Genomic DNA, 25,694 nt, shown 5'->3' with positions numbered 1-25,694 from the left:
GCACACACCCACATGCGGCTGCTGTCACTACAGTGCGGTGAGTTTTAATGGGTCACAGTGTCCTTGTTGTCTCACCTCATCTCTGGAATAAATCATCAGCAGTGTGTGTGTGTGTGTGTGTGTGTGTGTGTGTGTGTGTGTGTGTGTGTGTGTGTGTGTGTGTGTGTGTGTGTGTGTGTGTCTGTCCCTCCCACTCTCAGATCATAGAGATCATAGCTCCGATAGGAAATCTATAGTCCACACCCAGCGGGGAACTCTGGGACACTGAAGGAGTCAGGCAGGATGACATGGCATGTCATTTGGGACGTCTTGCTCTTATTCAACCTGGTGGATCCCACCGATATACACAAACAATGTATTCATTCATCAGCATTGATCGGTTTGGTTTGAATTCCACAAACATTGTGACTTTCACAGTCCCTAACCATATTCTTTATATCGTTCCTTCCTGTACATTTTTTTTACTTGTGAAATCGACATTGTTTTATATTCAGATCATTAAATTACTCCACCAATCAGTGCAGATAGGGCAGCTTTCTATGGGCCGGCCAAGCTATTTGTTTACATGCTTGCTGAGCAGACAAGTGTAGGGCGCAAGATGTGAAGAAATGCTACGGGTGGGGAAAGAGCAAGAGAGAGGGATGGATATGGAGGAGGCTTGGCATCATAATATGATGTGCATTATAATGTGTTTAGGATATTAGTAGGCCTATCATTACTTCACTGAATTCCATCATTATATGGTAGCTAGATACCTAACTACGGAGGAGCGGTAAATACTGTATGGAGGAACTTTGAATGTCCGAGAGTTGGCTCAATGCCGAGGCGAGCTGAATGTCCTGGACCAGAGCTAGCTAACAAACTCGTGTGAGCAGTGGCACCAGAATTCAAAACACATCTTACCTTTTTGTTGTTAATGAATCCAATGTGAAATGTGATAACTATAGCATCCTTAACTAACCTAGACAATTAGCTGGCAGACAGACACTGGAAGGAGAAGGTTCTTAGTGACAGAGTGAGTGCTTTGCATAGACAGGCGCTTTATTAACCGGTTCCCATGCTTTAAAAAGAATGGTTCTGTTCACTAGAGATCCCTTTCGTGCCCGGTTCTGTTTTTTGATCCGTTTTTTGGTTCGGATCCCTGAACCGGTTCCAACCCCTAGTTTGGGTGTTTGACGCCATCAAACTAGAGAGTGAAGTGCGTGTGTGCGCGTATTTGTCATGTGTGCATGTGTTTGTGTGTGTGTGAAGTGCATGTGTGCATGTGTTTGTGGTTCCCCTATGCCTCCTAGCACCCTAATTAAATGGTGTTCAACTGGCTTGTTTCTTAATTAAAAAGCAGTACAGTAAGGTATTAATGCAGAAGTGGTTTTTAAAGCTAATCATCTGTGCTTGAGAGAGGGGGGGAAAGAGAAGGGGGTAGTGAGAGCGAGGGAGAGAGGGAGAGAGCGATACAGAGAGCGAGGGAGGTAGAGATCCACAAAGAGATTTGTATACAAGTACTGTAGTTACCTACATTGTACTGTACCTTAGACTGCAGGTAGTGGTATTTTTCTTTTTTAAATGAATAGTTTTATTATATGTTCAAGGCAAGCAATAGGAAGAATCCATTATTGGTTGCATCAATGCCTGTCTGGTCCAGCGGTTACAGCCACACACATAATTATGCCAGAGTCGTCATGGGTTCGAATCTCAGTTTAACAAATTTGTCTTTGGATAGGTTAAAATGCCTAGACAGTTTTACGAAATGAAATATTAAAGCCACACAATACCGGCTTTCAATCCACAACAAGGATGACTTCAAATGCCTGCTGCTTTTGCAGCAGCTAATGGGATCCATAATAAATACAAATACCTCGAGACTTCTTTAATATTAGACATCGCCCACCAGCTGTTACTGACAAATAGATACACACCCCCGCCCCTCGTCTTACCAGACGTAGCTTCTCTGTCCTGCCGGTGCATGGAAAATCCCGCCAGCTCTATATTATCCACGTCATCGTTCAGCCACGAGTCGGTGAAACATAAGATATTACAGTTTTTAATGTCCCGTTGTTAGTATAATCTTGATCATAGGTCATCCATTTTATTCTCCAATGATTACACGTTGGCCAATAGAACGGATGGCAGTGGGAGTTTATTCACTCGCTAAAGACAGTCCGACCTCAGCCCCCTTTTTCTCCGTCTTTTCTTCATGCAAATGATGGAGATTTGGGCCCATTCTGGAGGAAGCAGTATATCCTTCGCGTCTGAGTCCTTAAATAAAAATCCTTCTTCCAGTTTGAGGTGGGTAATCGGCAGAGGTTATTTTCGGTCATAAGAGACAGAAGCAGCAACATTATGTACAAAATGAGTTTAAAAAATAAGTTACAAACAACGCGGAAAAACAAAATGATCACAGTTGGTTAGGAGCACGTAAAACATCAACCATCCCCTCCGGCGCCATTCTACATTCTTCCTGATGCACCGGAAACATTTTAGTGACAAAAGTGATCAAATTAAGATCTGACATCTGCAGAACGCTTTAGTTGTTGCATATCTACTGTATGTAACATACGTCTGAGCCATAGATTCACCATACAGAGCCCAGTCAGCCCACATCTAAAACACACAATGCCCCTGCTCAAGTAGGAGATTGAAGCACTGAGTAAGATGAGAGATGAGGAGGAGAGGAAAGGAGGAGAGGTTTGGGAAAATGCACAAGCAATCTGTATTCTCAGCGGGAGTTCCTTCTTAGCTCGGCTAGCGCTGCCTGAAACTGTCTGTCCTGAACCCTAAACCCTTTTCGAATCAAATCTACTGGAGGCACAACACTACCATCTGCACATTCATATTCATATATACGCACGCACACACACACACACACACACACACACACACACCTACCTACCACCTACCACCTACCACCTACCACTGCCGCGGCCACATCATCAACTCGATAAGATGATATAGAAATGATCTCTGGAGCACTATCTCTCTACACCTCCCTCTCTCTAGTACTATCTATATTGCATTACCCCCTTCTCTTTCTCTGTCTCTGTCTCTGTCTCTTACCCCCCTTTCCTTTCTCTCCTGTGTATCATGGTTAACTAACACTTCACGGCACTGAAACTCCATTAGTGTCTAGCTGTCTGTAGACAGTAGACACAAGAAAGTAATGTAGACAGTACACAACACTCCCCTGTTGTTTCACTATCTACATTAAATACATCTATCCCACTGGGGGTGTGAAGTCATCTACTCAGGAAAGTCTCCATTCACTTTCAGCGGTTCTGGAACGGTTCCGACCAACATTTTTATGCACAGAGCGCTCTGTGAACGGCGCAACATCAATTGCTGTGCACTCCGTGATAGCTTTGGGCCCGCTTCGCATGCCGCTTTCCACTCTTATCTGAGACGCAGTATGTGAAAATCTGACACCTAATTTGCATAGGGAGCGACATGTCGCATTTTCTGCCCTAGCTAGACAAAGAACCGATTTCCCCTGGTTGTGAACCTCGCAGTCCCGCTTTCAATACGACATATGAAACGGAAGACCCGAGCGATTGCAGCAAGCACAAACCCATCTTGCTGTTATATCTCAGATGGATTTTAGAGGTCTCAACATGAAAAAATACAACAGAATTTTGTCGAATGGAAACAAGATTACCTTTTCCTGCTAGTCAGAGGGGCAAAATCCCCTTGTGCTTTAAGCTGAAGTTCTTATACATTGACAGTATAAGAAAGGTGAAATACGATAGTAAGTTGTTTAGAATTTGATTGTTAATATATTCAGAAAGCATTTCAATCATTTCAAACCCTATTCCCCCACGTTTGTGGAATATCATTTCTTTATTTGATATTTTTGTACTGTGTACTTGATCTTGTGTCCTCAAAAGTGACTAGTGCTCAGCAATGCATGACTATTTTTATCGAGAAAGGTGAGGTTTTACTCTTTCTGGCAATATAAGCATTACTATGTATTGTTCATGGACCGCTCGTAATAGACGTACATCTACATTTTGATATTACGTTTAACAGGAGGTTGTCTCTCTCAGAGGAACTGCTGAGGATGACTCACTCCACTGATCCAGAGTCAGCTAGTCAACTAACTTTTCGCTGTAAATTTACAGCATTATATTGGCACGTGAGTTGCCAGTATAATACTGTCAATTGGCTTTACAGCAGAGATGCAGTAATATATTTGACAGTACTATTTTCCTTACTGTAAAAACACATTACAACATCCCTGCTGTAAATTGACAGGGATGTTGTAATGTTTTAAAGTAGTGAAAAGAGTACTGGTCATATCTTTTGGACTGCTAGAATCAAGCCAATTTGTCTGTAGTATTGGTGAAAACATACCTGTCAATTATTATCTAGGTGATATTTTTCTAGGTTGTACAGCAAGAACAGAACAGACTGAAATGGCTTGTGTCAACTTGTGTCAACTTGAGCTAGCTAGCTAGCTAGTTAGGTTAGCTAAGAAAATAAATTCAACATTGGCTAGCAATAAAGATAATTATAAACAAGTCAAGGTACCTACCCAGCAGCTGCTAAAAATAGTCTTCCACTTCACAGCTGCTTCAAGAAGATTTACTAAAATAGTCTGACATTCATCTCAACAGACAGCATGAGGTAATAATAACTGATCATTTGAATCTACAGTAGGCATAAGCTATTACTTTAAAGAAATACAGTATGTTAGAGACATTTTTACAGGAGGCTTCCAATTACAGTTAATAACAGTATTTTTCAGCATTTTACCCATAATGCAGTGCAACCTACAGTATTAATGTTGTAAAACACATGTACTCTATTTTACTGTTCTACAGTGTTTTACTGTTGAAATTACAGAAACGTTTTACAATGCAGGGATCTGCTCTTTGGAACACTCACACACTCCAAAGCAGGAATGCATGCACACGTGCATGTGCACACACATTTTGTATTACAAAAAACTTCCCTAATCCAATTTTAGCTATCTAACTTCCACAAACACTGACCACATCTGTATTAACAAGGACAGGTCTTCAGTTGTAATGGTGCAAGCTCTCTCTTTCACTCTCCCTCATTATCTCTCTCTCTCTCTCTCTCCTGCAGCAATCCATCTCTCCAATTAACTGGTCTTTAATGCTCCTTTCAGTAACATCCTCTCAGTGAAGCTAATGGACTGTGAGAATAAGAGCCACAGAGAGAGAGAGAGAGAGAGAGAGGAGTAAGGAGAGAGAGGCAGAGCGAGATATAGAGAAAGTGAGAGAATCATCATATTCTCAACCTCATATTTTCATGCATTGTCTGTCTGTCTGTCTGTCGGTCTTTTCTTTGTCTTTTTTATCCTTAATTTCTCACCACTCATTTATTTTTTCTCTTTAACACTTCACGATGTGATGGTAGAGTTTATATTCCTCCCCTCTCCCCAATGCCAGCTTGAAGTGGTTCTTCTGAGGCTCATATGTAATGACATGGAACATTACATTTACTGCCCAAGTTCCTCATTGAATTACATACAAAAGCTCAAATGTTGGCTTTGATGCACATGCAAACACACACACTCCAAAGCACTAATAGGAACAAACACTACAGTAAGTCCCTAGGTGTGCAATTAAACTTAAGGCAAGCAGGGTGTGTGTGTGCGTGTGTGCGTGTGTGCCGTGTGTGTTGTGTGTGTGTGTGTGTGTGTGTGTGTGTGTGTGTGTGTGTGTGTGAGCCAGACAGCCATGTGGTTGTGTCTCATTAAAGGTCATGTTGCAAGTTAAATTTGGCAATAAAAATAGAAGGTAGGGCGGTATACAGAAGATAGCCTTATTTGGTAAAAGACCAAGTCCATATTATGGCAAAAACTTCTCAAATAAGCAAATAGAAATGACAGCATAATTTCTTTAAAACATGAAGGTCAGTCAATCCGGAAAATGTCAAGAACTTTGAAAGTTTCTTCGAGTGCAGTCACAAAACCATCAAGTGCTATGATGAAACTGGCTCTCAAGAGAATCACCACAGGAAAGGAAGACCCAGAGTTACCTCTGCTGCAGAGGACAAGTTCATTAGAGTTACCAGCCTCAGAAATTGCATCCCAAATAAATGCTTCACAGAGTTAAAATAACAGACACATCTCAACTGCTCAGAGGAGACTGTGTGAATAAGGCCTTCATGGTTGCCGTGTCTTTGCTATGCCGGATTAAGTGATATGACATGCTATTTTATAAAATAATTTCTCTGTAATTAATATTACCTGATTTAAACTAATCATGTAAATGTAATTACTAGGAAGTCGGGGCACCACGGAAGAATGTTTATAGAGTTGTTGTCTTCCGAATAAACTGTCTTCCTGGTAATCTTTTATATCAAAAGCAGTCAATTATTAAACGTCACCTTATTCAGTCTGAACGTCATAAAATTATTGGTAATCTTCAAGAACCCTGGCTAACAAGTTGAATCAGCAATACAACATTTGGTTTAATTATTTATTTCCTAAATAATCACACAGAATTACATATACACAGGATGGATCATACATTGATTACTAATTATGTCATACAAGGAAACGTCCCTGGTGGACGGAACCGATATGACGGCTGGTTACACAAAGAAAGGAGGTTGGGTTTGAATGAAAGCCGTGGGAAGACTGAGGAACAAAAGGAATGGGTTTCTATCGGACCTCATGAAGCTATGCTATCGTAAATACAGAGTCTTATGCATTCTAAATAACCGCCCATTTGGAAAAGGAAAATGCAAGAAATATTTACTTTGAGCTGCGCTTCGATAGATTGGTCGTAGATGGAAGGCTGGGTTGCCCAGCAGAGATCTCCCTTGTCCTTTGAAGAATATGTGGTAGAACGGATACGTTGTAGTACCGTCGTCATGTGGTAGAACGGATACGTTGTAGTACCTTGTCTTTCTGAGGAGGTTGTCCGTCCTTTCCTAGCCCACGTTTACAGCTGCAGCTGCTGCGGCTCGTTCGACGTCTAGGATGTATCACTTCTTTAGTGAATAAGAGTTCAAAGTTCATACCAAGTTGCCATACTATATGCTCATGTTATATTCTTGCTGGTATGGTCGAAATTCATCCTTCCAGCGTGTCGATCGTCACCTCCACGTTGAAATTCGCCCTTCTAAACATATGGACATCAGTCCTCATGTCACCGGGAACACAATGTTAATTTTGTTAGGTTGTAGTCGTTCAACCATTCGCAATCATAGCTCACGCTGAGGTTGGCTTAGTTCTGTAGTTGATATCAGCCCTTTTAAACATATGGATAGCAGTCCTCACGTCATCAGGAACACCAGGTTGACTTTGGGCTTTTGTAGTGGTGGAGAGAAGGGCGTGTTTCATAGTTCACAACCAATGTCTGTTCACATGGGCGGGGCCACTGAGTGAGCATAGTTCACTTATGAAAATAATTCTCTCATTGAGAAGCTAAAATTACATTTAATCTTTTCACATAGTTTCATATTTTAAACATCTAAATTGCACAACAATTCCATGTGAATCTGATAACTAGAATGTGTAGACTTTCCAAGATACAGTTTATGTCATCCTATCATCAGTAATAATGTCTCAGACGACAACTGATCTGACATCATATTCTTTAAGTACAAACGGATATTTTCAACTGGTTGGATTACCGAAATATGGTCCGTCCCCCAACCTTTTGATGTTACCAGACTCTCTCCATGTTAACAAAGGGCTTTCTAAGAGTCCAATCTGTAGAGTAGAGAGATAAAAGGGGGAAAGGTATTTATGGGGGGCATAAACCTCACCAACAGGGCAAACATCATGACATGGTTGAATTGCTGCAAAGAAACCACTACCAAAGGACACCAATAATAATAAGATATTAGCTTAGGCCAAGAAAAAAGAGCAATGATGAGTCCAAATTTGAGATTTTTGGTTCCAACCGCCATGTCTTTGTGAGACGCAGAATCGGTGAACAGATGATTTCCGCAGGTGTATTTCCCGCCATGAAGCATGGAGGAGGAGGTGTGATGGTGTGGGGGTACTTTGCTGGTGACACTGTCAATGATTTATTTAGAATTCAAGGCACACTTAACCAGCATGGCTACCACAGCATTCTGCAGCGATACATCATCCCATCTGGTTTGGGCTTAGTGGGGCTATTATTTGTTTTTCAACATGACAATGACCCAATACACCTCCAGGCTGTATAAAGGCTATTTGACCAAGAAGGAGAGTGATGGAGTCCTGCATAAGATGACCTGGCCTCCACAATCACCTGAACTCAACCCAATTGAGATGGTTTGGGACGAGTTCGGACCGCAGAGTGAAGGAAAAGAAGCCAACAAGCGCTCAACATATGTGGAAACTCCTTCAGACTGTTGGAAAAACATTCCAGGTGAAGTTGGTTGAGAGAATGCCTAAAGTGTGCAAAGCTGTCATCAAGGCAAAGGGTGGCTACTTTGAAGAATCTAAAATCTAAAATATATTTTGATTTGTTTAACACTTTTCTGGTTACTACATGATTCCATATGTGTTATTTCACAGTTTTGATGTTTTTACTATTATTCTACAATGTAGAAAATTGTAAAACATAAGAAAAACCTTTGAATAAGTAGGTGTGTCCAAACTTTTGACTGGTACTGTATATATTTTAGTCGACACACCTGTCCCTTACGAAAAGGATTGCAGTCAAAGTGCAATACAACTGCAGTACAATCCAGCATTACTGCAGTTACAATTACTGCATCCAAAATTCCACAGTCAACTATATTTACTACACCTTTACTGCAGTTTCAAAACTGCAATCTTTTTTGTAAGGGGTGTGGTGTGTCTGATATACATGAATAAAAATGTATTCACCCTGGACATAAGACTTGCATTTATTTTACACCTTTTGTATCATAAGCTGTAAGTGTATTTGTCTAAAAGTTACCACAGAAGTTAGTACAAATGTGAAGACCAATATGACAAACATGCAATGAAAAAGTTATTGTTTTGTAATCTTACAAAGAAAACATGTACATTTGTTATTTTTGCAAAACTCTCTTGCATTTGGTCATCCCCAAAATGTGGCCATTGAAAGCCTTGATAGATCCATCCTCCCTCAGTCTTGATTGTCACGGATCCCCCCAGTACTGATACTCATTCTGTTCACCAGTGTTTGTTTTGGGTGTATTAAAAACCCCTATTGTGTATTCCTGCGCCTGTCTCCAAATCCTTTATACCAGCGTGACATTGATAGATTGATAGATGTCAAAGATGCCAGTTCACACATTCTCTAAGTCTAGGTAATGTCTTAGTTCACTCCAATTAGTCATTTTCAATGTGCTAGTTTCTCACTACAGGAACAACAGCTTATTCCCAACGTTCTGGCTGAAAAACAACAGCCGGAACTACAGAGGGAAGGATATAAAAATGTACACAACATGACAACATAATTTGTAGAGGAGAGATTATTACTGACCTCACGCTCTGGTTGCCTCTAAGGGCACTGCCTGCACTGACGGCTTTGTTAAGCTTTTCACTGTTAATTGGTGCACCATGTGGAGATCTCCAGGATAAGAGGGAGAGAGCAAGGATAGAGAGGGAAAAGGAGAGAGGGAGCACATAATGTACAGACTGCAAGGAGGAGAGCTGCAGGATCTGATGATAGAGGAAGCGAGGGAGGAGAGAGGACAGAGAGCGAGAGGGATAGAATGAATGAGGGATAGAAAGAGGGAGAAAGCACAGAGTTTCTAAACCCAGAGGCGCAACATCGCAATACTTCCAGAAACACTTGAGAAACAGATCAAATAGACCAGGCTGGGGTTTGGGGTTTGATAAGTCAATGAGAGAAGTGAAAGATTCTTCCTTAGTTTTTAATTTTCTCGAAATCGAAATGCACAACCTAGATTTGAGCCAATGTCTTAAGTAGTTGAACATAGTGAAAGTGACAAACTGAAACGTTTTTATTTTAGCCAAAAACAACTTTATATCGAAGAAGTGTCTTTCAATCAACGGCTTGAGTATGCACAGTTCGGTGCCGAGACGACCGTTAGATCGGATGACGTGTTTCTGCGCATGGACTTAGCTAGCCAACATAGCCAGAGTGGGTAGGGAACAGTCTGGAAAACCCAACCCTAGGCAACAGTTTCAATTACGGACTCTTTTGACAACTTCGATGAGGGGAAAAAACGTGTTCCGGGGTGGGACAGATAACTCTCCCAACAAATCACGAGGCAGACATGCCAGAACGTTGCGATTCGAAACCAAAGTTTGCAGGCAAAACCTTTGCAGTAGTTTTAGTCAAGGCAGTTGATGCAAACTAGCCACTTACGAAATGCACTCATTAAAAAGAACCTCCATGATGTCCATCTTGCTAGCTACTATTTAGCATTTTATTCAAGGTAGCGACGTAGGCAGTGATGTAGTTCCTCTATACCAAAAGAGTCTGTCATTTAAACCAGACCCTAGTTGCCTAGGGTTGGCTTTTCAAGACTAGTCCTTGGAAGGGAGTAGTGGCGAGTGGGACCGAAAAAGAGGAAACGCATGGAGTGCACTACACACATGGATGGTAGACATTTTGGGTAGCTATAATAGAATCTCTACCCTACTTCTCATCCTCTGTCTCCTGGTGGTCTTTACTCTTTCATTAACGCTGCAACCTATTTCCTTGGTTTTGCATGAAGCCTTTTCACAGCTCTTTCCCCAGGATTTAAACCAAGAGAGAGAGAGAAGTGCACCTCCGAGATCCAGAGATATAGATATATGCTCACTCACACACTTAACTGACACACTCACACACACGGAGTATACCAAACATTAGGAACACCTTCCTAATATTGAGTTGCAGCCCCCCCTCCCCCCCTCTCCCTTTTGCCAGCAGAACAGCCTTAATTCTACATCTACAAGGACTCTACAAGGTGTTGAAAGTGACTCCAATGCTTCCAACAGTTGTGTCCTATATTGACTTGTACTGATTTGTATTACTCTCTAATCTTGAGGCTAGAAAACATAACATTATGGTAAGGGTCACATCAGGAATGCAAGTTAAGTGAACCACCTGTGCACCACTGCCCTAGCCAAGCCACGTCAGATAGATGCAGACGCCTTCCCTAACCTAACCTTGAGCGAAACAAAAAGTAATGGAAGTTACGCACACACACACACACACACACACACACACACACACACACACACACACACACACACACACACACACACACACACACACACACACACACACACACACACACACACACACACACACACACACACACTGCTGTTGGTTTGAAAGGGCTGCTTGTTTCCCTCGTCTCTTTCATCTCTCTAACTGCAGCACCACGAGCACAGTGGTGCCCTCATTAAGACTGTGGCTTATTGCTGCCTTTATTCAGACCAAGATAACACATTATAGACCTGGATTCCTTCCAAAAAATCACCTTCTCATTCGGATTGTGTTTGTGTTTGGGTGTGTGTTCAGTGTGTGTGTGTGGTCAGAGAGAGAGATAGTAGGAACCATTTGATGCAATGCTTATTTACATGTTTAGATTGCTTGGAGAGGAAGGAAAGAAGATTCCAGGAATTTGACAAAATTTGAACTAGAAGGTTCTAAAACATTATTTCACATTAGCATTATCTCACATTAGCATAAAAACACTAAGTAAATATACTGTATGTTGATGGTGTTCAATCACATCTAAGGTTGAGTCCCAAATGTTACCCTAATTCTTATATAGTGTACTACTTTTGACCAGAGCCCAGGAAACCCAGCAGCCATGCAGTTCTTGACTCAAACTGATGCACCTGGCACCTACTACGATACCCCGTTCAAAGGCACTTAAATGTTTTGTCTTGCCCATTCACCCTCTGCATGGCACCCGTACACAATCCATGTCTCAATTGTCTCAAGCCTTAAAAATCCTTCTTTAACCTGTCTCCTCCCCTTCATCTAGACTAATTGAAGTGGATTTAACAAGTGACATCAATAAGGGATCATAGCTTTCACCTGGATTCACCTGGTCAGTCCATGTCATGGAAAAAGCAGGTATACTTAACATTTTGTATACTCAGTGTATTCTGAACTGCATGCACCTGTGACAACAACATGACTGCAGGTGCAACCCATATAGCTGTCCATTCAGCACCAAAGACAGCTCTAACCAGTCTATTTCTCCCTGCAGAACCACCCGCTAACCAACCAATACTGAACAAAAATATAAACGCAACATGCAATAATTAAAATGATTTCAACGACTTTACTGAGTTACAGTTCATATAAGGAAATCAGTCAATTGAAATAAATTCACCAGGCCCTAATCTATGGATTTCACATGACTGGGCAGGGGCGCAGCCATGGGTGGGCATGAGAGGGTATAGACCCACCAACTTGGGAGCCAGGCCCAGCCAATCAGAATGAGTTTTCACCACAAAAGGGCTTCATTACAGAGATAAATACTCCTCAGTTTCATCAGCTGTCCGGTTGACTGGTCTCAGACGATCCTGCAGGTGAAGAAGCCAGATGTTCCTGGGCTGGTGTGGTTACACGTGGTCTGCAGTTGTGAGGCTGGTTGAATGTACTGCCAAATTCTCTAAAACAACATTGTAGGTGGCTTATGGTAGAGAAATGAAAATTAAATTCTCTGGCAACAGCTCTGGTGGACATTTCTGCAGTCAGCATGCCAATTGTAGGCTCCCTCAAAACTTGAGACACCTGTGGCATGGTGTTGTGTGACAAAACTGCACATTTTAGAGTGGCATTTTTATTGTCACCAGCACAAGGTGCACCTATGTAATGATCATGCTGTTTAATCAGCTTCTTGATATGCCACTCCTCCGGTGGATGGATTATCTTGACAAAGGATAAATGCTCACTAACAGGGATGTAAACAAATGTGTGCACAAAATTGTAAAGAAATAAGCTTTTTGTGCGTATGGAAAAATTCTGGGAACTTTCTTTTCAGCTCACGAAACATGGGACCAACACTATACATTTTGCGTTTATATTTTTGTCCAGTATACATGGCTGTCCATTCAGCACCATGGTCAGAGTCAACCGACGTAAGTACAGCATTACAACCCCTACAGGTCCCTTCAGCACCATGGACAGCGCCAATCGCAATACCTAACCAATCTACATAGCTCTCCTTTCAGCACAATGGACAGTGCCACATCACATATCTGTTCTCAGCACTCTTTTCAGACAGGATTAAAACAGCATTGCTGTTTGTTCAGCACCACCTGCCTACCACCATACAGGCGGCAGGACCGAATACCCTCCTAACCAGAAAACATACGAGATGGATAGACATAGGGCTATTTCCTAATTCATTGGAATTGTTACAATGTAGGGCCAAAAATGTGTCAGTGTACAGGCAGTCCGCATTAGTCTATTTCTTAACATGAAACCTGAAATCCTAACACTTGATTAGCTCCATGCATAGGAAGACACTGATATAATAGGCATATGTGTTAACTTTTGATCACTTAACCAGGCCAGATAAGCTAACAATACATCATATTCAGTTCATTTGTAGGCATATAGCTAACCTAAAACGCTATACACAAACATTGCAGGTGGAAGGTTTAGGACTACTTCCAAGACATTACTCAAAAAACAAGCTGACCTAGCGGCACTCACTGACTTACCCGAGGCCCCCTGCATCCAGCCGCAGATCTTATAGACGGTGGTGGTGGAGAACAGGAAGAAGAGAGTGAAAGAAGCAATGCAAGCTATCACCAGCATCATTGACATCCCGACGAAGAACGACGCGGCCTTGAACGCGGTGGAAGGGATCTGAGCGAACTCGGTGAAGGTCCCTGTGCAGTCGAGCTCCCTCTGGATCCCATCGCCGGTGCAGAAGTGGAAGAGGCCGAAATAGCCGGCCTGTGGGGTGTCCACGCCGTCCCCGATCCAATAGGGCTGGCTGAAGATCACCACGTTCAAGATGGCAAACAGGATGGTGAAGATGGCCCACAGGAGTCCGATGGCATTGGAGTTCCGGACATAGTTATGCTGGTATAGTTTAATGTCATCCGACGACATGGATGGGAGCATCGACGCGGCCGATCCGGGTATCATTGTAGCACAGTTTGTGTTGTATCCCAGTCCGGGTATTATGAAGTAGCCTAGATATGCTTATTAAATTAGGTAGTCAAGCAACGGGGAGGGGGGGGGGGACTGACTAATTAATTAGTTGAGAAATGCAGGAGTCAGTAGTTATTTCTGCTGTAAAAAGCACCCAACAGTAGGCCTAGCCTAGATTGAATGAATCACATCAAAGGCAACATCTGGCAAGCATATTCAACTCATGACGTCGCACCCCGATGCTGGCGCATAAACTGAATAGCCAAAAGCTAATCTGCAAGATTGCGCTTTTATTTAGCCTAAATGATAACTCTGAGAATGTGGCGACTCCTGAACTAGCCTATATGAGAAATAATTCCCTTCCACCTTTCTCATAGGCTATGTATGGCCGTCTAACCGTTTGTCAGACATCGCTTCTGGCACATGTCACTTGTATGTCTCCGGAATACCTCCTTGAAAAACACAGCAAATATCAGATTGTTATTCGGATATTACCCATAACACTTTACTCATTTTAAGATTCAAATCAATATCAAATAATAAGGCCTTCCAATAGCTAAAAGAACAGCAGTTTTTGCAATAGCCTATGGCTCTTTCCTAAGCAATGATTACGACAGCGACGGAGTCAAACCGGAGCAAACGAAACGCAATGACTATGATGCGTTCCTTCTTGTATAGCCCAAATCACAATCCTGCGGGATAATTCACAGCATCTAGCGGGATATAGATAACGCACAGCCCAGTCCAGGTAGTTGCTACAGAGATTTTTTTCACGAGCTACGGCAGCATCAGCAGCCTCCGTCAGTGATGCCGGAAGCAGGATGATGAGGAGGATGAGAGAAAAGAGAGAGACACGATTCAATACCCTCACCGTGTCAGCGCTGACGGTGTTCCGTTCTCTCAATCTATAACAACTCTGTGTTTGTCTGTCCCATGAGCTGTTACATTCTCAGCACTATCTTCAAAGATACATATAGCCTACGTGAAAAGCCGTCAAACACACTGATGCTTCACAACCCACTCTGGCTCTGGTAGGCTACCCTCTGTAGGCTAGGCTACGGAACAGCATCCGGATGACAAACCCTCCTAAATCACTGCAATCAGATGATCCGAGCCGTTCGTTCGTCGAAATGGATCCTATACAATAATCGTGGAACCGTTTTGCTCACGCGGCTCGGTCTGGGGGAAATTGTCCCTCACAGACAGATTCAGTTGCACTGGCCCGGTTTGGTTAGTGCACGCGGCGCGCCTCCCCCGGTCTCTTTCCAAAATGGTAGACTACCTGCGGTGCAGAACTGATCGCCACCGCTGCTGCTGTGCTCATAACAGGGGGGCAATATGTCTTGTATACTGAACAAAAATATAAACGCAACATGTAAGGTGTTGGTCCCATGTTTCATGAGCTGAAATAAAATATCCCAGAAATGTTCTATTTGCACAAAAAGCTTATTTATCTCAAATGTTGTGCACAAATTTGTTTACATCCCTGTTAGTGAGCATTTATCCTTTGCCAAGATAATCCATCCACCTGACAGGTGTGGCATATCAATAAGGTGACTAAACAGCATGATCATTACACATGTACACCTTGTGCTGGGGACAATATAAGGCCACTCTAAAATGTGCAGTTTTGTCACACAACACCATGCCACAGGTGGCTCAAGTTTTGAAGGGAGCTTGCAATTGGCATGCTGACTGCAGGAATGTCCACCAGAGCTGTTGCCAGAGAATTGAATGTTAATTTCTCTACCATAAGCCGCCTCCAACATCATTTTAGAGAATTTGGCAGTACGTCCAACCGGCCTCACAACGCAGACCACTGTAACCACACCAGCCCAATCTCCACATCCGGTTTCTACACCCTCGGATCGTCTTAGACAGCCCGGACAGCTGATGAAGGCCTATCCCTCCAGCCCCACCATGGGCCCTGCCAGTCATGTAAAATCCTAGATTAGCCTAATGAATTTATTTAAATTGACATATGTCCTTTTATGAACAGAAACGGTTACATTTTGCTTGAATATTTTTGTTCAGTAATATAGGGATAAGGAAGGACATCCGAGTGTGTTGGCGCCATTGAGGAAACAGAGTCACCTCACACCCATTTACCATTTCCTAAATGAAAACAAACATAAAAATGGATTACTATTCTCTTTTAAATTATGCCCAGTTCACAAGGCCCCTTGTGATGTGAGGCCTGAGGCAATTGCTCTTCTGCCTAATGGTACGTCCACTACTGAGTGCTGGGGGGGCCTGATTGGTGTCATACTCTTCCCCAGACCCAGCCTAACACACCTGACTCCAATAATCAACTAATCATGATCTTCAGTTAAACATGCAATTTGTTTAAATCAGGTGTGTTTGCTAGGGATGGTGGAAAAGTGTGACACTAACCAGGCCCCCTACCAAGAGGTTTCTGTGCCAATAAGCAAAGCATAACTGCATACCGACTTTGGGCGCTTCAACGTCATGGTTTGCGTTTTCAACACCACAATCAAAAACAGGATGTCAATCTCAACAAACAGAAAATATATCCCTCCCTACTTTGTGCTCAGTATCAGAGGCTTGGCCAGACAACTTCTTAAGGTCATTCAACTATTTGTTGTTTTGTAACAGATGTCTCTTTCCATTCATCAGTGGCCGGGGACACAGTTTGGATGCTGGAATAATATCAGAGTGGAGTGGACCAACATGCACAGGTACCCTAATCAGATTAAAACTTTGACTGGTTGTGTTTACGCCACACAAAATATAAAACATTTAAAAAGTTAAATGACAAGTATTTAGGCTATATTGAAGTGTTAGGTTCTAGGTGTGTGAGGAATAGAGAGGAGGCAGACTGCGTGTTAAGGTTTCCTGATTAACTGGGCCTGCTGAGCACATAGCCCTACAGTGCCTTCGGAAAGTATTCAGAACCTTCGACTTTTTCCACATTTTTTTACGTTACACTTATTCTAAAATGTATAAAATACCCCATAATGACAAATCAAAGCAGGTTTTTATAAATGTTGGCACATATATAAAAATAAATAAATAAAAAAAAATTACATTTCAATAAGTATTCAGACCCTTTACTCAGTACTTTGTTGAAGCACTTTTGGCAGCCATTACAGCCTCGATTCTTCTTGGGTATGACGCTACAAGCTTGGCACACCTGTATTTGGGGAGTTTCTCCCATTATTCTCTGCAGATCCTCTCAAACTCTGTCAGGTTGGATGGGGAGCGTCGCTGCACAGCTATTTTCAGGTCTCTCCAGATATGTTAGATCGGGTTCAAGTCCGGGCTCTGGATGGAACACTCAAGGAAATTCAGAGACCTGTCCCGAAGCCCCTCCTGCATTGTCTTGGATGTGTGCTTAGGGTCATTGTCCATTTGGAAGGTGAACCTTCACCCCAGTCTAAGGTCCTGAGCACTCTGGAGCAGGTTTTCATCAAGGATCTCTCTGTATTTTGCTCCGTTCATCTTTACCTCGATCCTGACTAGTCTCCCAGTCCCTGCCGCTGAAAAACATCCCCACAGCATGATGCTGCCACCACCATGCTTCACCGAGAAGCGAGTGGCAGAGAGGAGAGGACAGAGACAGAGGAGGTAGGGGGTAAAGGCGGTAGAGACAGGCGTCAGAGGAGAGAGAGAGGGCGAGATGGAGAAGGGCAGAGAGAGGCAGATGAGAAAGGAGGCATAAGAGAGAGAGACGAAGAGAGAAGGTACGGAGAGAGAAAAGCAGAGCGACAGAGAGAAGAGAGCAGGCTAAGAAGATGAGAGGGCTTAAGAGAGAAAGAGAGATCCCAGAAAGAAGAGACAGGCGGGCGAAGCGAGGCAGAGGAGAGAGGCAGGGGAAGGCAGAGAGAGGAGCAGAAGAGAAAGCAGAGGAGAGGAGAGGCATAGGAAAGGAAGCAGAGAGAGAGCAGAAAGAAGGCATAGAGAGCGAGACGAGAGAAAGGAGACGATTGAGGAGAGCAGGAGAGAGAGAGAAAGAAGAGCCAGAGAGAGAAAAGAGAGAGAGGTCAGAAGGCGAGGAGAGAGCCAGAGCGGAGGAGAGGCCAGAGCAGTGACAAGACTGAAACGTTTTTATTTTAGCCAAAACAACTTTATATCGAAGAAGTGTCTTTCAATCAACGGCTTGAGTTGCACAGTTCGGTGCCGAGACGACCGTTAGATCGGATGACGTGTTTCTGCGCATGGACTTAGCTAGCCAACATAGCCAGAGTGGGTAGGGAACAGTCTGGAAAACCCAACCCTAGGCAACAGTTTCATTACGGACTCTTTTGACAACTCGATGAGGGGAAAAAACGTGTTCCGGGGTGGACAGATAACTCTCCCCACAAATCACGAGGCAGACATGCCAGAACGTTGCGATTCGAAACCAAAGTTGCAGGCAAAACCTTTGCAGTAGTTTTAGTCAAGCAGTTGATGCAAACTAGCCACTTACGAAATGCACTCATTAAAAAGAACCTCCATGATGTCCATCTTGCTAGCTACTATTTAGCATTTTATTCAAGGTAGCGACGTAGGCAGTGATGTAGTTCCTCTATACCAAAAGAGTCTGTCATTTAAACCAGACCCTAGTTGCCTAGGTTGGCTTTTCAAGACTAGTCCTTGGAAGGGAGTAGTGGCGAGTGGGACCGAAAAAGAGGAAACGCATGGAGTGCACTACACACATGGATGGTAGACATTTTGGGTAGCTATAATAGAATCTCTACCCTACTTCCATCCTCTGTCTCCTGGTGGTCTTTACTCTTTCATTAACGCTGCAACCTATTTCCTTGGTTTTGCATGAGCCTTTCACAGCTCTTTCCCAGGTTAAACCAAGAGAGAGAGAGAAGTGCACCTCCGAGATCCAAGATATAGATATATGCTCACTCACACACTTAACTGACACACTCACACACACGGAGTATACCAAACATTAGGAACACCTTCCTAATATTGATGCAGCCCCCTCCCCCCTCTCCCTTTTGCCAGCAGCAAGCCTTAATCTACATCTACAAGGACTCTACAAGGTGTGAAGAGAGACTCCATGCTCCAAAGTTGTGTCCTATATTGACTTGTACTGATTTGTATTACTCTCTAATTGAGGCTAGAAAAACATAACATATTGGTAAGGGTCACATAGGAATGCAAGTTAAGTGAACCACCTGTGCACCACTGCCCTAGCCAAGCACTCAGATAGATGCAGACGCCTTCCTAACCTAACTTGAGCGAAACAAAAAGTAATGGAAGTTACGCACCACACACACACACACACACACACACACACACACACACACACACACACACACACACCACACACAACACACACACACACACACACACACACACACAACACACACACACACACACACACACACACACACACACACACTGCTGTTGGTTTGAAAGGCTGCTTGTTTCCCTCGTCTCTTCATCTCTCTAACTGCGCAGCACACGAGCACAGTGGTGCCCTCATTAAGACTGTGGCTTATTGCTGCCTTTATTCAGACCAAGATAACACATTATAGACCTGGATTCCTTCCAAAAAATCACCTTCTCATTCGGATTGTGTTTGTGTTTGGGTGTGTGTTCAGTGTGTGTGTGTGTCGTCAGAGAGATAGAGAGAGTAGGAACCATTTGATGCAATGCTTATTTACATGTTTAGATTGCTTGGAGAGAAGGAAAGAAGATTCCAGGAATTTGACAAAATTTGAACTAGAAGGTTCTAAACATTATTCACATTAGCATTATCCACATTAGCATAAAAACACTAAGTAAATATACTGTATGTTGATGGTGTTCAATCACATCTAAGGTTGAGTCCCAAATGTACCCTAATTCTTATAAGTGTACTACTTTGACCAGAGCCCAGGAAACCAGCAGCCATGCAGTTCTTGACTCAAACTGATGCACCTGGCACCTACTACGTACCCGTTCAAAGGCACTTAAATGTTTTGTCTTGCCCATTCACCCTCTGCATGCACCCGTACACAATCCATGTCTCAATTTCTCAAGCCTTAAAAATCCTTCTTTAACCTGTCTCCTCCCCTCATCTAGACTAATTGAAGTGGATTTAACAAGTGACATCAATAAGGGATCATAACTTTCACCTGGATTCACCTGGTCAGTTCATGTCATGAAAAAGCAGGTATACTTAACATTTTGTATACTCAGTGTATTCTGAACTGCATGCACCTGTGACAACAACATGACTGCAGTGCAACCCATATAGCTGTCCATTCAGCACCAAAGCAGCTCTAACCAGTCTATTTCTCCTGCAGAACCACCGCTACCAACCAATACTGACAAAAATATAAACGGCAACATGCAATAATTAAAATGATTTCAACGACTTTACTGAGTTACAGTTCATATAAGGAAATCAGTCAATTGAAATAAATTCACCAGCCCTAATCTATGGATTTCACATGACTGGCAGGGCGGCAGCCATGGGTGGGCATGAGAGGGTATAGACCACCACTTGGAGCCAGGCCCAGCATACAGAATGAGTTTTCACCACAAAGGGCTTCATTACAGAGATAAATACTCCTCAGTTTCATCAGCTGTCCGGTTGACTGGCTCAGACGATCCTGCAGGTGAAGAAGCCAGATGTTCCTGGGCTGGTGTGGTTACACGTGGTCTGCAGTTGTGAGGCTGGTTGAATACTGCCAAATTCTCTAACAAACATTGTAGGTGGCTTATGTAGAGAAATGAAAATTAAATTCTCTGGCAACACTCTGGGGACATTTCTGCAGTCAGCATGCCAATGTAGGCTCCTCAAAACTTGAGACACCTGTGGATGTGTTGGTGTGACAAAACTGCACATTTTAGAGTGGCATTTTTATTGTCACCAGACAAGTGCACCTATGTAATGATCATGCTGTTTAATCAGCTTCTTGATATGCCACTCCTCCGTGGATGGAGTTATCTTGACAAAGGATAAATGCTCACTAACAGGGATGTAAAAAATGTGTGCACAAAATTGTAAAGAAATAAGCTTTTTGTGCGTATGGAAAAATTCTGGGAACTTTCTTTTCAGCTCACGAAACATGGACCACACTATACATTTTGCGTTTATATTTTTGTCCAGATACATGGCTGTCCATTAGCACCATGGTCAGAGTCAACCGACGTAGAAGACATTACAACCCTACAGGTCCTTCAGCACCATGGACAGCGCCAATCGCAATACCTAACCAATCTACATAGCTCTCCTTTCAGCACAATGGACAGTGCCACATCACATATCTGTTCTCAGCACTCTTTTCAGACAGGATTAAAACAGCATTGCTGTTTGTTCAGCACCACTGCTACCACATACAGGCGGCAGGACCGAATACCTCCTAACAGAAAACATACGAGATGATAGACATAGGCTATTTCCTAATTCATTGGAATTGTTACAATGAGGGCAAAAATGTGTCAGTGTACGCAGTCCGCATTAGTCTTATTTCTTAACATGAACACTGAAATCCTAACACTTGATTAGCCATGCATAGGAAGACACTGATATAATAGGCATATGTGTAACTTTTGATCACTTAACCAGGCCAGATAAGCTAACAAACATCATATATCAGTTCATTTGAGGCTATAGCTAACCTAAAACGCTATACACAAACATTGCAGGTGGAAGGTTTAGGACTACTTCCAAGACATTACTCAAAAAACAAGCTGACCTAGCGGCACTCACTGACTTACCCGAGGCCCCGCATCCAGCCGCAAGTCTTATAGACGGTGGTGTGGAGAACAGGAAGAAGAGAGTGAAAGAAGCAATGCAAGCTATCACCAGCATCATTGACATCCCGACGAAGAACGACGCGGCTTGAACGCGTGGAAGGGATCTGAGCGAACTCGGTGAAGGTCCCTGTGCAGTCGAGCTCCCTTGGATCCCATCGCCGGTGCAGAAGTGGAAGAGGCAATAGCCGGCCTGTGGGGTGTCCACGCCGTCCCCGATCCAATAGGGCGGCTGAGAATCACCACGTTCAAGATGGCAAACAGGATGGTGAAGATGGCCCACAAGGAGTCGATGCGATTGGAGTTCGGCATAGTTATGCTGGGATAGTTTAATGTTCAGAAGACATCGATGGAGCATCGACGCAGCGATCCGGGTATCATTGTAGCACAGTTGTGTGTCGTATCCAGTCCCGGTATTCTTATGAAGTAGGTAAGCCTAATTAAAAAGGTCTATGACAAAGGGGCACTGACTAATTATTAGTGAGCAATGGAGGAGTCAGTAGATATGTTTGCTGAATAAATGCAACCCAAAGCCTATGTACCCATGCAACTGAATGAATCACATCAAAGGCAACATCTGGCAAGCATATTCAACTCATGACGTCGCACCCCGATGCTGGCGCATAAACTGAATAGCAAAAGCTATCTGCAAGATTGCGCTTTTATTTAGCCTAAATGATAACTCTAGAGATGTGGGACTCCTGAACTAGCCTATATGAGAAATAATCCCTTCCACCTTTCTCATAGGCTATGTATGGCCGTCTAAACGTTTGTCAGACATCGCTTCTGGCACATGTCACTTGATTCTCCGGAATACCTCTTGAAAAACACAGCAAATATCAGATTGTTATTCGATATTACCCATAACCTTTACTCATTTTAAGATTCAAATCAATATCAAATAATAAGGCCTTCCAATAGCTAAAAGAACAGCAGTTTTGCAATAGCCTATGGCTCTTTCCTAAGCAATGATTACGACAGCGACGGAGTCAAACCGGAGCAAACGAAACGCAATGACTATGATGCGTTCCTTCTTGTATAGCCCAAATCACAATCCTGGGATAATTCACAGCATCTAGCGGATATAGATAACGCACAGCCCAGTCCAGGTAGTTGCTAAAGAGATTTTTTTCACGACTACGGCAGCATCAGCAGCCTCCGTCAGTGATGCCGGAAGCAGGATGATGAGGAGGATGAGAGAAAAGAGAGAGACACGATTCAATACCCTCACCGTGTCAGACGCTGACGGTGTTCCGTCTCTCAATCTATAACAACTCTGTGTTTGTCTGTCCCATGAGCTGTACATTCTCAGCACTATCTTCAAAGATACATATAGCCTACGTGAAAAGCCGTCAAACACACTGATGCTTCACAAACCACTCTGGCTCTGGTAGCTACCCTCTGTAGGCTAGGCTACGGAACAGCATCCGGATGACAAACCCTCCTAAATCACTGCAATCAGATGATCCGAGCCGTTCGTTCGTCGAAATGGATCCTATACAATAATCGTGGAACCGTTTTGCTCACGCGGCTCGGTCTGGGGAAATTGTCCTCACAGACAGATTCAGTTGCACTGGCCGCGTTTTGGTTAGTGCACCGGGCGCGCCTCCCCCGGTCTCTTTCCAAAATGGAGACTACCTGCGGTGCAGAACTGATCGCCACCGCTGCTGCTGTGCTCATAACAGGGGGCAATATGTCTTGTATACTGAACAAAAATATAAACCGAACATGTAAGGTGTTGGTCCCAGTTTCATGAGCTGAAATAAAATATCCCAGAAATGTTCTATTTGCACAAAAAGCTTATTTATCTCAAATGTTGTGCACAAATTTGTTTACATCCTGTTAGTGAGCATTATCCTTTGCCAAAAATCCATCCACCTGACAGGTGTGGCATATCAATAAGGTGACTAAACAGCATGATCATTACACATGTTCACCTTGTGCTGGGGACAATATAAGGCCACTCTAAAATGTGCAGTTTTGTCACACAACACCATGCCACGAGTGGCTCAAGTTTTGAGGGAGTTGCAATTGGCATGCTGACTGCAGAATGTCCACCAGAGCTGTTGCCAGAGAATTGAATGTTAATTTCTCTACCATAAGCCGCCTCCAACATCATTTTTAGAAATTTGCAGTACGTCCAACCGGCCTCACAACTGCAGACCACGTGTAACCACACCAGCCCAATATCTCCACATCCGGTTTCTACACCCTCGGATCGTCTTAGACCAGCCACCCGGGACAGCTGATGAAGGCCTATGCCCTCCAGCCCCACCATGGGCCCTGCCAGTCATGTAAAATCCCTAGATTAGGGCCTAATGAATTTATTTAAATTGACATATGTCCTTTTATGAACAGAAACGGTTACATTTTGCTTGAATATTTTTGTTCAGTATAGATAGGATAAGGAAGGACATCCGAGGTGTTGGCGCATTGAGGAAACAGAGTCACCTCACACCCATTTACCATTTCCTAAAATGAAAACAAACATAAAAATGGATTACTATTCTCTTTTTTAATTATGCCCAGTTCACAAGGCCCCTTGTGATGTGAGGCCTGAGGCAATTGCCTTCTGCCTAATGGTACGTCCACTACTGAGTGCTGGGGGGGGGGCCTGATTGGTGTCATACTTCTTCCCCAGACCCAGCTAAACACCTGACTCCAATAATCAACTAATCATGATCTTCAGTTAAACATGCAATTTGTTTAAATCAAGTGTGTTTGCTAGGATGGTGGAAAAGTGTGACACTAACCAGGCCCTACCAAGAGGTTTCTGTGCCAATAAGCAAAGCATAACTGCATAACTTTGGGGCTTCAACGTCATGGTTTGCGTTTTCAACACCACAATCAAAAACAGGATGTCAATCTCAACAAACAGAAAAATATATCCCTCCCTACTTTGTGCTCAGTATCAGAGGCTTGCCAGACAACTTCTTAGGTCATTCAACTATTTGTTGTTTTGTAACAGATGGTCTCTTTCCATTCATCAGTGGCCGGGGACACAGTTGTATGCTGGAATAATATCAGAGTGGAGTGGACCAACATGCACAGGTACCCTAATCAGATTAAAACTTGACTGGTTGTGTTTACGCCACACAAATATAAAACATTTAAAAAGTTAAATGACAAGTATTTAGGCTATATTGAAGTGTTAGGTTCTAGTGTGTGAGGAATAGAGAGGAGGCAGACTGCGTGTTAAGGTTTCCTGATTAACTGGGCCTGCTGACACATAGCCCTACAGTCCTTCGGAAAGTATCAGAACCTTCGACTTTTTCCACATTTTTTTACGTTACACTTATTCTAAAATGTATAAAATACCCCATAATGACAAATCAAGCAGGTTTTTATAAATGTTGGCACATATATAAAAATAAATAAATAAAAAAAAATTACATTTCAATAAGTATTCAGACCCTTTACTCAGTACTTTGTTGAAGCACTTTTGGCAGCCATTACAGCCTCGATTCTTCTTGGGTATGACGCTACAAGCTTGGCACACCTGTATTTGGGAGTTTCTCCATTATCTCTGCAGATCCTCTCAAACTCTGTCAGGTTGGATGGGGAGCGTCGCTGCACAGCTATTTTCAGGTCTCCAGATATGTTAGATCGGGTTCAAGTCCGGGCTCTGGATGGAACACTCAAGGAAATTCAGAGACCTGTCCGAACCCCTCCTGCATTGTCTTGGATGTGTGCTTAGGTCATTGTCCATTTGGAAGGTGAACCTTCACCCAGTCTAAGGTCCTGAGCACTCTGGAGCAGGTTTTCATCAAGGATCTCTCTGTATTTTGCTCCGTTCATCTTTACCTCGATCCTGACTAGTCTCCCAGTCCCTGCCGCTGAAAACATCCCCACAGCATGATGCTGCCACCACCATGCTTCACCGTACGGATGGTGCTAGGTTTCTCCAGATGTGACGCTTGGCATTCAGTCTAAAGAGTTCAATCTTGTTCATCAGACCAGAGATCTTGTTTCTGTTTCTTAGGT

General features: G+C 43.2%; 1 protein-coding gene across 2 annotated transcripts in view; it reads right to left on the bottom strand.

The window, feature by feature from the left end:
* The window catches only part of LOC112080774 (LHFPL tetraspan subfamily member 3 protein-like), a 58,134-nt gene extending 42,880 nt beyond the window's left edge, over positions 1 to 15,254 (bottom strand). For both annotated transcript variants that reach the window (XM_024146687.2, XM_024146688.2), the window contains exon 1: positions 13,565 to 15,254. In XM_024146687.2, coding sequence (XP_024002455.1) covers positions 13,565 to 13,997 — 433 coding nt within the window. In that variant the 5' untranslated portion in view covers positions 13,998 to 15,254. The remainder of the gene's footprint in view (positions 1 to 13,564) is intronic.
* Between the last annotated feature and the right edge of the window lie 10,440 nt (positions 15,255 to 25,694).

The sequence above is a fragment of the Salvelinus sp. IW2-2015 genome, unplaced genomic scaffold (genome assembly GCF_002910315.2).
Source record: "Salvelinus sp. IW2-2015 unplaced genomic scaffold, ASM291031v2 Un_scaffold16488, whole genome shotgun sequence".
In the NCBI taxonomy this organism is placed as follows: domain Eukaryota; kingdom Metazoa; phylum Chordata; class Actinopteri; order Salmoniformes; family Salmonidae; genus Salvelinus; species Salvelinus sp. IW2-2015.
The sequence above is the reverse complement of the archived record's forward strand: the minus strand, read 5'-3'. Positions and strand labels throughout refer to the sequence as shown.